Here is a 16502-nt window from a genome sequence, read left to right as displayed (position 1 = left end):
GAGACAGTCTCACCATCTTGAACTTGCTCTAGTTCTTCCACAAGTACATTTGTATTAACAGGATTTTGAATAATGTTCTCATTTGACCTCAATACTCCAAAGTCTGGCTCAGGCATCAGGAGTCTATCGCTTGTTGGTGTTATACTGCTCACCATAGGCACAGAGCTATCACTGCAGGTAAAAAAGGAGAATATCATCAATATAATTCTCGATTCTGACCGTTAGCAGTGTGATGAAATCAATAATTTGAGCAAAGATGGCTGCACAGACAGCAGATAGGAAATGTGGGACAGAGGTTAACCAGAAATTCTAGTTAATAATATAATGAAAAAGCCACAAAACTCAAAGCAAAAGATCTTTAATCATAATTTTTCAGAGAAGTATAATCTGATAGTTTGTTCAAGCAGTGGCCCTAATATTTCTAAAAAGGTGTTCCAGCTCTTTCAAATTTCGCTGATATTTTAAAAGTAAAAATAGAGGAGGGAAAAAAAAAAACACACCACACACACAAAAACCCACACATACACAGTTCCTCAGACATTTGTGTGCTCTAATCAGAGCCTATGGCAACAGTGAAATTTAAGCAATTTGCCTTGGCCTGATTAGTTGTTTAATATACTACTTGTTTAGTACTTTCAGAAAATGGGCCTAGTAACATAACTGCAACCCATATGAACACTCCTCTCTTCCCTGCCAAATTGCCCCAAATTACATATCAACATCTCATAAAAGCAGCAAGGAAAATTCAAGAGGGCTTTTCCAGATTACACAGCAAATTACAGAAGCTGAGAAACTTTCACTACAGCAAGACACCTAAAATTCAAGAAGCATGCCAGAAATAACCCACTAAAGGTAAGCAGTATCAGAGGATCTCCCTTGCAAAGTAATTAAGGTAGAAATTTAACCTTGTCTCTGTAGCATTTTTCTCAAAATACTCTTCGTCATCTGTTCTTGTGTCAGTGCTTTGGTGCTCTAGATTAATGTTGCTTCCATCCTCAGGAGGGAACAGGTCCATGTTAGAAGCAAGTGAAGAAAGTAAATGCTGAGAAGAAACTACACTTTGTTCAGAATAAACTCGGTTCACAAGGTTATCAGCCATGTGTAAATCATCTTGAGCAGGTAACATCTGCATCCATTCTGGTTAGAACAATAAACAAGATAGAAAAGTATAATTAAAAAGACTCAGGTTTTGTAACTGCATGAAGCTGTTCATGGATGATTAACTTCAAACTTCATTTAATAAAATCTGCTTTCTCCAAAGATGCGAATCCCAGCTAAATGCAGGTTTAAGGTCACTGGTTTTGGTAGTAAGGAAGCAGAGATTAATAATCCTCCATGAAAGCCAATTCTAAATTCTAATCCAAACAAGTCAGTCAAAAACTACACTAAAAACAGAAAACCAGTAAATTCCGCTTACAGCTAATTAGGTGGAGAGAAAAACAAAACAACACCACCACCAAAAAAAAAATAAACACCAAACTATTTTTCAGTTTAAAGACCAAAAAGAAGCAGCCACTGTTCCATTCCTCTAGGCAAACCCATGAAGCACAAGGAAGGCTTTGTCCCATAAATTAGGTCATACCTTCAGTGTTTAACTGGAATGTTGGATCACCCATGGCAAGTAAAGTCATGGCAGCTTCAGTGTTTCCATCATTAATTCCTATGAAGTTGTGCACATACAGGTTAAAAATCACAAGTATGTATAACACTAAATTCACTTATCCACATTCAAAAAGCATCTGACATCATCAGTACAGTGAAATATATATTTTTTAAAATTTTTGCCTTTTGTGGATTGAGATACTTGTAGACAGAGAGCTATTCTCATTCAATAAATCCAAATTATTGTAGAAACATTAAGCAACATCATTATTCCCATTAATGGAAAAGAAAAAACAGTCTTCCAGAAGACTATGACCACTCCCGACATGCTATCTTACCAGTTTAAGATATTATAGTCAGAGACCACAGAAATGGCAATGCCAAAGCTATGACTATCCATTTTTTGTATTGTTCACACATCAAGGGAATGCTTTAAAACACTTGCAAAGTTTCCTCTTCTCACACAGCTAAACACGTGAAACTGATACAAGGGACAAGGCAAAGGCACATTTTGACACTGAGAAACAGCCCTGCAGTGCTTGGTCTACTAAACAGAGAGAACAGTAAGGAAAGAATGTTTTAAGCCTCCTTCAAAACATAAACACAACCCAAATCCCATGAGCAGCGCTCTGTTAAGATATATAAACTTCTAAACTTCTATCAAGAATACCTACATATCAATAAGTCAATGAGCAAGGCATGCACAAGATTACTTCATATCTACCTTTGTCCTCCTCTGGATTTTCAAGAATGTTTGCTTCCTTAAACAGGAAAAAAGAAAAAAAAAATCAAAGTTTTATATAAAATGAGTCTGCTATTTTTATACAATGCTTACTAGTAAATTCTCTACACAGAGACTATTCTGATTTTAAAATGGCATTTTACAGGTTAACAGTTTTATTTATACAGTTTTCTTGTATCTGTCCCCCTTATATTTGTGGGAGACAGTTAAGAGTCTGTTAAGCTATAGTATTATAAGCAGGCATATTAAACTGACACTGGCCATGTAGTTTTGTAACAGCTCTGAATGCAGGGAGACATTCTTACAGCTGGTGAGGTGTTCACATTTTCCTCCCTCTGCATCACTGGCTGGACAAACACGTGAGACAGACATGCAACATCAGTAACCACCTGCACATCTGGGACATTTGCAGATATTTCCAGCTGTAAAAATAATTTTTAAAAAGTATTTCAGTTCATCAGCCTTAAAAGAAAGTCTGATGAATACAAGTTTTAGAGCCTGGATACACTTAGAGGATCTCCGACAGTACATACCATGTGATCTGAGAAGGAAGGAGTTGTAGGAAGGACTGTAATTGGAAGCAAACAACTAAAAGGCCTTATTTCTAGTTGCTTATTATTCTACCAAACTAAGCTTTTTGGCTGGTATTTTTCATGCTAACTATTTTCCTCAAAAAGATTTTGTTTTCTCACTTTTTCTACTTTTTAAGTCTTCAGGAAAAAAAAAAAAAAACTTCCAAACCAAGTTTATGAAAATAAACACACACACAGTGCCTGCATATCATGTATATATGTAGCAAAATTATATTAAAAATTACAATGTACAGATAAATGTTTGTGTATATAGATATACACATCTATGAAAAGATATTTATATACATGTATACACATATACAAACAAAGAGAAAGCATATAAATATCTATATATGCAGAGGAATTTTTATATGAAGTTTTGCTTGTATTATTTTCCTCTTCAATGCTACTTTTCCATTGAGAACTTCAGTCACTTCACATTTCAGAAACTCAAGGACTTGGAATTTGACAAAAAGGTTGCACTACTGCCAGTGATATCTTATGAAAAAAAAGACTACTCAATTCAGCTAGTTTTCAAAAGACTGCATTTTTACAGGTACTTTGCACTGACCTGCTTAAATCTGACAGATGAGTTCTCTGGTATCTAATCACATCCCTTACCCTGATGGCTCCTGTGTTAAACCAAGTAATTTGAACATCATCCCCACACTTAACATAGTCCAAATCTTCAGGATGAAGGGAATCAGCAGAGCTCTCCCTGCAACAAATTCTTTCCCCCTGTGCTTTGGCCGAGCTTTCAATTCTCTTGCTCTTTTAACTAGAGCTACTTGTTCCTTTTTCACTTGCACACAGTATATAATGCTATATAAAGCTGTAAGGCAGGTAAAGTTTCTTAATGGGGAAGTGATTCACGTGGGAGGGAGAAGGGGGAGAACACACACACACACACTTCACCTTTATGCATGAAACTTCTCCCTCATTTGTAACATTCAAATGTGAAGTTGAAATGCTCCAGTTGTTTCACCTCTATCCATGCCTCAAACCATGCAGTAAACACAGCAGCCTGTGCCTCCATCCAAACCCAGTGCATTAGCCAGGGAACACCCTGCAGGGCTTTACAGTCCATAGCATGAGCCATACCTTAGATTAGTGGAGCGTTTTGTTCAAATGCACCTGGAGATGCAATAAAAAAATCAAAACCAAAGTACACATGCACATCACAGCAGCATCATACCTCCTTCATGGTCTCTTCTATCTGAACAGGAACAAGTTTTGGAGACCCAAGGCCTACAGGAACAAACATGGGAGCTTTGTTTACTTCCTGTGGTGCAAAACATTGACCTTCATCTGGCTCAAAGACATCAGCCTCATCCTCCTCTTGCAAAGCCCGGAGAGTCACCAAGGTTGTCTTTGAATTTCTGTGCTCTTTATCAGATTTATTTCTATGAGCAGATTTCAGACTTTTGCCCTTCGTATTCAGTTTGACTTTTTGCCGTTGATTCCCCTTTTCGTTGCGATCAGGCTCACATTCAGAGGCAGAGGAAGAAGCAGTTCTTAGCTCCACGTTGCGTTTTGAGGCTATCCACTTAGATGATCTTCTGGACTGCCTTCCGAAACACAGAACAGAGCATGTTTAAAGACAATGAAACATAAGATTCTATAAAATATATATATATATATATATATAAAAACACACTGAACAGAAAGGATCACTAATACCAGAAAAATGCCTCCAAACACTACTTAATTAGAAGTAATGGCAATTATTTCATGTATGTACAGAATGCTGATTGCACACATGTATTGAAAACTTGTACAAATAGTGCCATTTACAGGATGCAGAAATCTTTGATTGGAAAAGGCAGATTAATTCTCATTTGATGGATTTAGAAGTAGCATGCTTCTTATATCAGAGGAACATCTCCAGTTCTCTTTTACTGAGACTATCCTAGGAGCCCAAAACTGAGGCTTTAGCTCATTGGATTTATGCCTAGAAATCAGGATCATTAGCCAATAACTGCTGTTGGAGAAACATGAGCAGACATGTAATCTCTTCAAGAATCAATTGGTTACCTTCTCTCTCCTCAAAGTGAGGAGTTTGGATACCAAAAGTGACTCCTCATTCCCCCTTGCCCCCCAAAAAGCAGCATTCTTGGAAGATGAGGGTGAAGAAAACATAGTAGCAGAGGCAGCCAGCACAGAGTTTTCATTTAGGATATTACCACAATGCCTTTGTCCCCATTCTGGATACCTGAAGGCCCTCACCTTTAAAAATCGGAACTCTGCAGTGGCCCAGAGTTCTGGGGCCACTGCAAGATGGGCCCAGGAGCCAAGACTGCTGTGATACAGAGAGGAACAAAAGGTAGGATGAGTTGGTGAGAGTGCTGGCTGTGTTTGCTTGATGAGAGTATGGACAGGGTAGAAGGCATAGGAATACCTATATGTACCTAGAACAGGGGAGACTCAAGAAATGACATCCTGTAGGTGCTATACACAGTTTTAGTACTGTGACTGAAGATTAAATTTAAAAAACAAACCCAAATCAGTGGAGCTTAAAAGTCAAAATTAGTTGTTTTACCTTGACATTTCCTCCTGAGAAGCAGAAGGCTGAGAATCATCTTCCTGACTCTCACTCTCTGATGAAATCTCCGGAGACTGGAATTTATTTTCTTGCCTGATTCTTTTACAAGATGTTTCCTCAGAGTCTGTAAAATGATGTTTTCTTGAGACCTCTGAGCAGGATGCAGCTTCCACCAAGGGACTGGAGTTTTGCTGAACAGATGAAGCAGTTATTACCATATTACCAAACATACTTTGATCGGTTTTAGTGACAAATAGAAAAGAACCTCAGACTTTGTTCTTTAAATCTAAGTTGTCTTCTTCTGCAGGAGCTGTAGTGTCAAAATTTTGCTCACCTACAATGTTTGTTTTGACAAAGTTCCTACAGAGCTGTTCTCACAAAACACTTGCTTGGGATGGAGATAGAACTTTCATTTGAACACACTACGCAATTCTGTTCAAAACACATAGCTTTTGAAAATACATCAGTAAGTGCAGTTCCATCAACTATGGGCACTTGGAGAAACGATACAGTAGCTAAAAAATTCTACTGATCCATTTGGAAAATAAGGAACAACATGATTCAGACACCATAACTAATGGTAGAAAGAAGCAGTCTGGGCCAGCTCAGGTCTGCCAAGAGAATTTAAGAAGGAAGTCTGAACAGACTAATCAGGTGTATATCAATAACTAAGTATATGTAAGTATACTTATACAGATTTTACAAAGTACTTGACAGCTTCGATAATTAGACAGCTGCCTTTATTTTCCTTGTTCAACACACACACAAAAAAAATGCCAGCTGTAACAAGGTTAGCATGTATTTACGCTAATGAAGACCTCTAGCCACATAAATTGTAAGAGAAAGAAGAGTACACAGTAACGAGGCCCACAGGTCTGGGATTCTGAGTAGATTTATTCAACATTATTTCCAATGGTGAAGGAAAAAAAAAATTACTACAACCATTAACATCCAAAAACTGCGTTTCAGCATGAGTTCTAACAAGTTAAGCACAAGATTTAAATTACAAACAGGCCCAAACTAAACATTCAGCACTTACCATTGATACATGTGTTTTTTCTGACATCAAACATTCTCCTTCATTTCTAATGTCAGTGTCATCTTCATTTCTGCTTCCACCTTCTTCAGAATGATCTCTCTTTCTAGTAACAATCATTAGGTTTGACCTTGGCTTCCAGAGAGGGTCCCTCACGTGAAACAATGGTTTTGTATCACTTGATTTACCTTTTTCTCCAGAACTTAATTTATCACTGGACCTATTAAATATTAAGATATTTAACTTTAGTGTTCAGGCACTATTAAACAGACTGTACAAGCCTGGCTCACAAATATCTAGTATATCCACCCAGGTATTGACCCAGGTTTTCTGCATTTTAACTTATTTATTGAACTCCACTCACTAATGGAAGGAAAAGAGCAATACAAAAAAAGATAATCTGCTTTTCTTCAGTAATGGACCTTTCAGTTTGCTTTTAGATGAGCATTGAAACAAAGTTAGCAACAGCTGAAAGTCTCAGTTATACCACCATGGGCCCCCAAAATTAAGCAGCCATAGAAGCATCTTCCTAATTCTAGTGCTCAAGGTACTGTCTTAAACAGGATGAAATTCTCACATCTCTTTAAGCACATTCATATCCATAAGATCACTGAGATCTTGGACTTTTAAATTCCAGACTGAGGAAATTCCCCCATGACAGAGGCCAGGAAGATTCAGTAATGTAAGGCATTTTAACCTTTGCACAAAAACTCTGGGATATGACAGCAACACAGACCATGAGAGATCCCAAACAGAGGTTCAGAAACAGAAAGGAGATAGAAGAGAATTTTAGAGAAAAATAAAATATTTTGATCACAGTCTGCTCTTTATTAGTTAAAATTATGCAAAAGGTAGTTTATAACATAGTCCAGAATTGTAAAAGTGAATGGCACAATCTGCCTCATATTACACATGCATAAAAAGCACCCCCTCCACTAAATCACTGCATAAACTTTTCCAGATGGATAGGAAAAGTGAGAAGGCTGGGAATACATTTAAGACAATAAGCTCATTGAGAACTGCTACGTAGAGTACCTACGTAGAGTAACATAAAGTGTGTTTGTCCTTCTTTCAGGGTCCACAGCCATAGCCCACTGTTCTTTAGGAGTGTATTAGTAAAAAATTCAAACAGCTGAACTCTGACTGCTTGCTCCTACTGCAAAATATCATCTTCTAAAGCAGGAAATGGTCTTGAGAAATTCTGTGATTCCATTAAAAATACACTTCAAATTCTGTGAGGATGCCATCTAGTGACCTTAATGGCAGGTATTGCTTACTGCTGATACAGTTCAAAAGCAAGTGCTATATGAAAATACACTGGATAAATCCATAAAGGAGCTTATTTTAGTTTGTCAACAGCAAACTTTACCTCTCTGTGGTATCCTGAATGCTTTCTACAGCCTCTCTAGATAGAGGCTCTTCTTGTTCTCTCTTCTGAGAAACTAGCAGCAATTTTTCAGGGCAAAAGAATATTTCTGAATTCTTACTTCTTGTATTTGTATCTGACTGTCATTCTTAGCCAAATTCCCCACAGACAACAATACTTCCACGTCATCCTTAAATTTAGAGGAAAAGACAACATAAATCATCCTCCATTTAAGAAATGAACTTACTCTGTATTAAAATCTGAAGCATCATTCAAGACAGCTGAAGATTCCTTTTCATATTCACAGCTTTCAACTTCTGAGGACTTTTTGAGGAAACTTTCACTTGCATGTATTGCGTCCATCTTCTCTGCAGAGACATCCTCTTCTAACATCACAATGCACGGCTGAGCATCTTCAGAACCCACCACATCCTAAAAGGAATATATATTTTACTCTAAGAAAGAAAAAGATATGCTCAACCTCTCTCTTAAAAGAGCAGAGGAGAAAAAAAAATGGGGGGGTAGAGTACTTCTATAAAAATGCTCAAAAAGATCTTACTTCCTGTGCTAACTAACATCACTAGATTATTTTAATTTTTTTTAATGTATACTATTTGAAATGGCTTCTTTTCCAAGAATGTCCTCTCTTCTGCACTTCTCTTTCCATATCTAATATCATCCCTAACACAGAGAAGTGGGATGCAATCTCTCTCCATGAAGAACAGAATCTAAATGCAAGCATTAGGAAATCCTATGGCATTTCAGAAAATTCTGAAAGAACAACGTGTTATGTGCTAGATCTTTGTTACTAAGGCATCCACTTGGGGACTGGAGGAAGAAGGAAAAAAAAAAAAAAAGGCGTGCCTAAATGCATACTTTCAACTGCAAACACCTCCGACTGCTCAGGAGTAGAAAACTCACGTCTTTGAGGCATGAATCATTTTTTTCACTCTTAGGGTGAGTCACACCCTTTTCCACCTCTCCACATCCTGTTTTCTCCTCTTCAGGATCTTTTTTCTGTGTTTGGACTTCATGCCTTGCAGAAATTCTTCCTATATTAGGTTTTGATCTTGGCATTCGACCTCTCTTTAGTAGTGCTGGTTTCAGCACAGTTTGTTTGCTGCCCTCTTGTAAACCAGCTGTTTCGTTGCACCTGGGAAAAACAAAACAAAACAAAAAATGATTCCTAAGTACATAAGATGTCTGAAAGTTGGAGAGGTTGCACAGAAGCAATATTCTCCTCACCCTTTTCCTCCTCCAACCCTTTTAACATACACTTACTTAGAACTAAGCTATTCACTGCTAACTTAAAAGTCAAAAGTATATCCACTGGAGGCTGAAAGAATATTTGTGATGTTAACATTCGTTTGCCCTGTTTTTTCTTTCCTAATAGGAGACAGGATACCAACTTATATGGACCTTTTCTTACCCAATCACAGGTTCTTCTCATGTTTCTACCTGCCTATAGACAGACCTCTGTCCCATAATAGCTCTTCTCATTTTCCCATCTGCCTTAGAGGCACATGAACTTAAGTTAATAAAGGATCCAAAGAGTTAAGTTACAAACATTCAGAAACTATAGTCAACTTCATCCATAATTTTACTAACATGATATGTCAGCAGCACATTATTAAAACCAGCAAACAGTTTCTATGCCTATTCACCCTGAGCACCAAGTTACATAACACAGCTCAAGAAAGTAACAACTGCTAAAATATTTTCTACCAAATCAAAACCCAGTTTGCCTCCCTCCATCCTCTTCAACTATATACTTTTAAAAATAAAAACAATGCATCTTACAACCTTTCCTGTGAAATACACGCCTCGGAGCATTTCCACTACAACTACCATTTCTCCTCTGAAGAGGAAAACAGGAAACATTTCTTAATTAACATATGCACTAAACTGCCCACATGTTTTTTTTCCTCCCTTATTCCAGGCACTTAATTATGCTTTAAGAACAAACATTTATTCCTATTAAGTAAAATTTTCCATTACTGAAATTATGTATTTCAGTATTAAAGCTAGCTGAGAAGGCTTGTTTTAGTTTTAAAGGGACTAGCATTCTTTTTTTTTTTCCCCCTCATTTATCACGTTTGAAGTCTCATTTAATCCATACACTTAAAAAAAAAAAAGTTATTTCTCAAGGAAGTTCTAACACTACCATTCTATATAATACTACCAGAAGTGAAAGGGATAGCAAACATCTAGAGAGCAGTGCACAGTTTTTCATTTTTCTTATACTTACTGAGACATGGTCTCCAAGGGTTTATCATGTTTTCCTGCAGATTCTCCACTGGTAGTGTCACACACATTAGTTTGGTCAGTAATCTGAACACAAATAGAATGTTAAGACATTAATTCTTTTACATATATCAAGTACAGGACTACCTAACAAGCCAGATAACTGTCCAAAATAGGATATGAAATAGCATGACACTATCACAGACACAGAAGATTCATATGGTAACTTTCATATCAGCCAGAAAAGGTGCAATAAAACATAGATCACACACAAGCTTGTATTTGGTGTAGAACATGAGATATTATTGGCATCTACTATATGTGTGAAACTCCCAGCTTAGCCGAATCCTCTAAGCAATATCACACTGTCACTGAAGATTAAGCAAGCAGGTGATTTCTGATCACATTCGGGGAGGGGGAGGAGGAGACAGTGTTCTCACTAACCCTGTTAGGAGGGTGGTTTTTGTTTTTAAGCTAAACACACTTTCAGTTATTGTATTCAAAAAAATACCTTTTCAGTTTCTCCCTGAGGCTCTGGATGGGAGATTTTATCTTTTTCTGAACCTTTTCCAGGCTCTTCTTTCTTTCCAGATGCTCTTGTAATGTTTGGCTTAAAACGCTGTCGACACCCTCTAACTACTGTCTTCGCAATTACATTTTTTTCAGGTTCTCTGTACAGGAGATTAGCAAAGGATTCACAACATGGTTATTTATTCCCTAATTTCAAGCTTACATAGTACTCACTGACTTGCAGAGCTTTCTTTACTGGAAATTAATCTTATATTGAGTTGACTTTGGAAAGATTTGCAACCACTTATGCAAGTTTCTTATTACAAGTATAGAATCTGCTTTGATGTTACACTGTGAAAACTCCATTTATCTTCCTAATAACAGGATACTTTTTTTGCCACCTTCTCTGAACCATCTTAAAATACCACAAATGAGGATCCTAAGTAGACGACATGCCACAGCTGCTTCTGCAAGCATGGAAAGCTGAGCCACGAGATGGGAAAGAGGGTGGGAGTCATAGATGTACGTTCCTTGTAAAGCCTAGTTTAGTCTGCCCCTATATTCGTGTTCAGTTATTGCTATTTTTCCCCAAATTCCAAGCAAATTTGACTCTAATGCTTTCTTGAATTTTCCAAGAAAGAAGTGCCTCTACAATAGTGCCATTTGATGCCATCCAAGGAAATGCTGAGCCAAGCTAAAATGAACACAAATCTTCCCAACTAGTGCTGCATGAAGACCTTTGTATAACAGCACCAATCAGAATAAATAAACAATTTTAGTCAAAGATGTAAGTTAAAACCAGTAGACTGGAAAAGCTAACTTAATACTTACTCTGATTTTGTTCCCAAACCTATGTTCTCCGCTTCTGTGATTTCATTTCTACTACTTCCACTGTCTTCCAAAGTGCACTGAAATCAAGACAAGAAATATTCTTGGACAAATGCACAGATGCCTCAAAAGACAGTCCTCAGAACTCATATTAGAGTGCAGTTGGACCATGGGATCAGCACTGATCAAAATGGATACAATATTAACAGCACAGCACATTAAACAACATTTCTTCCTCTAACCTTTTCAACTTCATTCACAAGCTTTGGAGAAGAATTATTGGCCTCCAGTTTTTCTTGGCTTGCTGATTCTCTCCTTCCAGATGATTTTGCTAAATTTGGCTTAGGTCTTCGAAAGCACCCTTTGAGGGCTGGCTTTTTGGTTTCTCTTAAGAGATAAAAAAAAAAAAAAGGAATTATTTTTTTTTCTCTAGTAATAAGATAAATGCTTCATATGGTCTAAAATGTACTTAAAGAGCAGCATGGACTGAATAAGTAATAAAGATACAGTTTTTGTCAATTTATTAGATTACTTAAAGGACAGAATCTCCAGCAAAGGTCTTGAGTTTTACCTGCTTTCAATGGAATCCTGTAGAGAAATGCTGTGCTGAGAATCTGCACTGTGCTGGGAATCTGCACTGTGCTGGGAATCTGCACCACCTGCGCCTTGCTGATAATGTACTGGGGAGTGTTAGTGAGTTGTCCTTGGCCGGCTGGGAATGGGGAGCTATGTGGGAAAGAGTAGTTAGCCGTCTCTGGTAAACAACTTTGCAGAGCTGGGAAAGAGCCTATGCGGCCGGGACATAGCAACCCCCCCTAGCAACCAATCGTAGCTAACCTGGATATCCCTCAGATGCTTGTAGGTATAAATATATGTGCACTTCCGCTAATAAACGGAGCAAGATCTAAACTCATATTGGGATCGTGTCTTGTAATCCGGCTCGGCTCCCGTAAAGGCCTGTGCAGTTGCCCTGCGCCTGGTTCCAACATCTGGCGCCCGAACAGGGACCCAACGGCAGGGTCGTCGGGACCTGGCGGCAGGAAGGTGCTGTGGCAGGTCGGAGATCCTGGATAGCCACGGTTGACGGGGGAAGATCCGCGGGCGGAAGATCCGGGGTCACCGCGGCTTGACGGAGGATCGCGGAAAGTCCAGGGTCACCACAGCGTGACGGAGGATTGAGGAGCTGGGAAGCGGCGTCCGGTGTGAGGTACCCACACCGCCGGGACAGTGCTGGGCACAGGGTCTAGGGGCGGGGGCGGTTGAGCCGTCGGGGCCCCTCCGCGAAGACCGCCTTAACCATGGACTGGGGGGCGGCAACACAGCTGCTATTGTATATTCTCGCCAAGCGAGAGGCGGTTGTGAGTACGAAGAAACTCTATGAGTTGTTACGATGGGCACAAGAGATGGGACATCTGCAAACTCTGGAACTTATGTATAGTGCCACCGAGTGGCAGGAGATAGGGGACTCTCTCTGCGATGCCACCATTGGGGGTAGTAAAACGGCTAAGGACTTGGGTTGTACGTGGCGAGAAGTAATGATAGCGAAGGTCCTCCTCACTCCCGCGCAATATCTGTTATGGGAACGGGAGTGGGAGAAACAAATCCAAAAGGTGGTGAACGCACGTAACATCTTGGGAGATCCGTTGTGTGGTGTGACTGGGCAGATGCTTATGGGATGGGATCTCTATGGTGACCCCGCGACTCAGCTAACCTACTCGATGCCCATGTATAATACTTCACGGAAGCAGGCGCTGTTTTTAGTGCCATCAGAACGAAAGGCCCCATCATTTACGATGGTGAAGCAGGGATTGCGGGAGTCCTACGGAAATTTGGTGAATAGGCTTATGCAATCCCTGGAGCAAGCTACTGAAGAACAGACCCTCTGCAAGCTTTCGATCTGGTGCAGAGAGAATGGGTTCCAAGCCGAGCCCCACCTAGTATTCAAATCCGATGTGAAAGCCAAAAGCAAGGTGGCCGCCGGAGTCACGTCCGCCTTTGCGAGCACTTCAGGGCCGGGACCGCCACGCCACCGAAAACCGCTGGCGTTTGGAGATCCATCGTTAACCCCCCCGGCCCGTGCCTGCCTCTGTGCCTGCACCTGCGGCGCCTACACCGTCTGTGCCCCTGCTTCCACACCCCCCCCCCCCCGCCCGTCACACCTGAAGAACGGCCTGGCTGGGTCCAGGACTTGTTAGATCGCCTTGAAAAAAGGAGAAGGGGGGCTGGGGAAGAGAAGGCGAATGAGATCAAGGAGACTTATGTTGCTGAGGGCTTGATGAAAGCCAGGAGGGAGGTGCAGAGGAATTTGATTCATCTTTTAAAAGTGGGGGTTGTAGAACTGTAATGCTTTAAGTGAGGACGGAAACCGTTATTAGGGCTATTGTTTCTATTTGCTATGTTCATCTCTATTATGTGTTGTGTCCTTTGTATATTGATGCTGACACGAGGTATGGCTGAAAGCTGGAAATCTGTATGATCCGTAGAGTCATAAAACTGTTGTGCGAAATAGAATCCAAGATCTTGAGAAAGAAGATGCTTGCCTGCCCAGGCTGAGAGATAAGGAGCGCGGAGGCGGCTGCTCAGCCAGGTTCACAGCCGACCTCCTCAGAAAAGCAGTTGAAGGCGGCTGCTCGACCAGGCTTGTAGCCAACTTAACTGCAAACATCCTCTAAATTAATTTGAAGGTCAAACACCCGAGAGGGAGGGAGATGAGAAAGGCAGGACCCTCAGACTGATGGCTGGGACCACTTACTGGTATGCGCACCTGCGCAGCCAGGAGGGAAGGTTATGTGACTGAAGTTGGAGTTTGTCCACTCCCCGGTCTGCCTGCTGGCATGTACTGGCCCTACGTGGCAGGATGCACCGGGCATAAACAGACAGTGCAGAGAGAGGGGGGGGGTGAGACTCCTAACACTGAGACCCATGTTGTCTCTGTGGGGACGCCCGCCGAGTTAGGAGCCTGACAGCAACCCTCTAATCTGCCAACTCGAGAGAATGTTCAGTCTCAGTGTCCTGCCGACAACCAGTGGAACTCACTAGTGGAGTGCACAGCTACGTGAGGTCGTGCCACTGGACAGAAATTGTGTTTGTGCTGTTTGTGTCTGTGGTCTTTAGATCTTTATTGTGTAATATATATCAGCAGAGAGGGCTAAATAAGCACAACAAGAAAGTCCAGAATTTGAAAGCGGGAAAGCCAGGAATAACTCAGACTACGGCGTCCCCCCCCACCTCCCCCGCCCACCCCCCCCACCGATGGAGGACTGGGAGCCGTACTCTGACTTATATCCTTGGACAGAGCTTAGGGGAATACTTAATAATTGATTTAAAATATTGTTTTTTCACCATACCATTGCATCCTGAGGACCATGACATAGTGGAACACATGAACCAAACGCTGAAATGCCAGCTACGAAAAACGAAAAATTGGCAAGAGCAGTATATGTTTTAAATTTTTGAGATTGCACCAGGGTAGCCTGGTCCCTCGGATGGTCAAGCATAGGGCTGGGCTAAAGGGAGCCCTGACAGAAGTAAAAACGGGTCCGTGTAAGGTGATGCTGAGAGCCTGGAACACGGGAAAATGGACGGGAGCCTTGGACTTGATAACCTGGGGGAAAGGGTATGCTTGTGTCATTACGGATACTGGAACCTATGGGTGCGCTACAGCCGGGGATTCCATCCCCTGTCATGTTACCTCAGGGGTGGGATCTATTGATTGTGGATTTAAAAGACTGTTTCTATACCATTCCTTTACCTCCGGAGGATTCCTCGAGGTTCACCTTCACGCTACCTTCGGTGAACCGTGCAGAACCGGCACAGCGTTTCCGGTGGGTCGTCCTGCCTCAAGGTATGCGAAACATGTGTCAGATGTTTGTCGCTGCTACTTTACAGCCTCTCCGACAACGATGGCCTGATACCATCATCTACCACTATATGGACGACATCCTGTTTGCCCGAAAGACTCGATTCACGACAGAGGATGAGGAAGCAATTGCCAACACACTCAGCAGCTCCGGTCTGGTCATCGCTCCGGAAAAGGTACAGCATACCAGCCCATGGAAATACCTTGGCTGGGTTATTACAGAATCCACAGTCGCTCCTCAAAAGGTTACCTTACATGTGAATTTACGTACATTAACTGATGTGCAGACCCTAATGGGAGATCTACAATGGGTGCGTTCATTGCTGGGTATTTCTAATGAGGCCTTGAGCCACTACGTCCTTTGCTCAAAGGTACAGACGCTGGGAAGCCGATTTCGCTCACGCCAGCGCAGCAAGCCTGTGTCGAACGATTAGGGGAGTTAGTAGCTACGCGCTTATGCCCGCGGTATCTTCCAGGATTGCCTTTGCGCCTTCTCATTCTTTCACGGGAGAATTCCCTCACGGCGGTAGTCATGCAGTGGCAAAAGAAAAAAGGGGGAGAAGACTACCTTGCAGTTTTAGAATGGATTTTCTCCTCAGTTCAACCGTGCAAGAGTGTGACCCCTCGGTTGGAAGCGGTGGCTCACATGGTCCGCCGTGGGAGAATTCGGGTGCTGGCAATCTCAGGGGGTGAGCCGGCGGCGATCCACCTTCCCCTGCAGGCGGCAGATTTGGAATGGGCCCTGTGGCACTCCACTGCGCTGCAGCTAGCGCTCCTGGAGTTCCCTGGGGAGGTGACTTCGGAAAGGCCTGCAGGAAAGCTTGGCCACTTTCTTACCAGCTATTCGTGGGTAGAAAGACCAAAGTGTGTAGAAAGACCTCTGCGTGATGGCCTCACGGTGTTCACAGATGCAGGAAAATCTTCCAGAAGGGCGGATATCACCTGGAAGGAGAAAGACCTATGGAAAGCCCACACCCTACAAGCAGTAGAAGGTGACTCGTTGCAGACTTTAGAATTGGCAGCTGTCGCATGGGCGCTGATGCACTGGAAGGACACCCCGTTGAATATTGTATCGGACTCCCTGTACGTCGTCATCGTAGTACAGCGAATTGAGGATGCTCTTTTGAAAGAAACTTCTAACCAGCGATTGTTCCAGCTGTTTCTACAAATCAAAATCAAAAGAGCGGTGAGGTGGCGCTTG

General features: G+C 41.4%; 1 protein-coding gene across 1 annotated transcript in view; it reads right to left on the bottom strand.

The window, feature by feature from the left end:
• LOC104570966 (uncharacterized) overlaps positions 1 to 16502 on the bottom strand; it is a 46839-nt gene that overhangs the window by 9517 nt on the left and 20820 nt on the right. The window contains exons 15-30 of the mRNA XM_088538655.1: positions 11685 to 11829; positions 11446 to 11522; positions 10616 to 10775; positions 10109 to 10191; positions 8782 to 9013; positions 8108 to 8292; positions 8031 to 8050; positions 7864 to 7996; positions 6498 to 6714; positions 5456 to 5649; positions 4112 to 4484; positions 2650 to 2766; positions 2327 to 2363; positions 1583 to 1660; positions 906 to 1137; positions 14 to 171 (exon numbers count right to left, since the gene is read on the bottom strand). Of these exons, the coding sequence (XP_088394781.1) occupies positions 14 to 171; positions 906 to 1137; positions 1583 to 1660; positions 2327 to 2363; positions 2650 to 2766; positions 4112 to 4484; positions 5456 to 5649; positions 6498 to 6714; positions 7864 to 7996; positions 8031 to 8050; positions 8108 to 8292; positions 8782 to 9013; positions 10109 to 10191; positions 10616 to 10775; positions 11446 to 11522; positions 11685 to 11829 (2441 nt within the window). The remainder of the gene's footprint in view (positions 1 to 13; positions 172 to 905; positions 1138 to 1582; positions 1661 to 2326; positions 2364 to 2649; positions 2767 to 4111; positions 4485 to 5455; positions 5650 to 6497; positions 6715 to 7863; positions 7997 to 8030; positions 8051 to 8107; positions 8293 to 8781; positions 9014 to 10108; positions 10192 to 10615; positions 10776 to 11445; positions 11523 to 11684; positions 11830 to 16502) is intronic.

Source organism: Tinamus guttatus, unplaced genomic scaffold, assembly GCF_059628265.1.
Source record: "Tinamus guttatus ecotype Peru unplaced genomic scaffold, ASM5962826v1 Tinamus_guttatus_pri_ptg001135l, whole genome shotgun sequence".
NCBI classification, from domain to species: Eukaryota; Metazoa; Chordata; class Aves; order Tinamiformes; family Tinamidae; genus Tinamus; species Tinamus guttatus.
The sequence above is the reverse complement of the archived record's forward strand: the minus strand, read 5'-3'. Positions and strand labels throughout refer to the sequence as shown.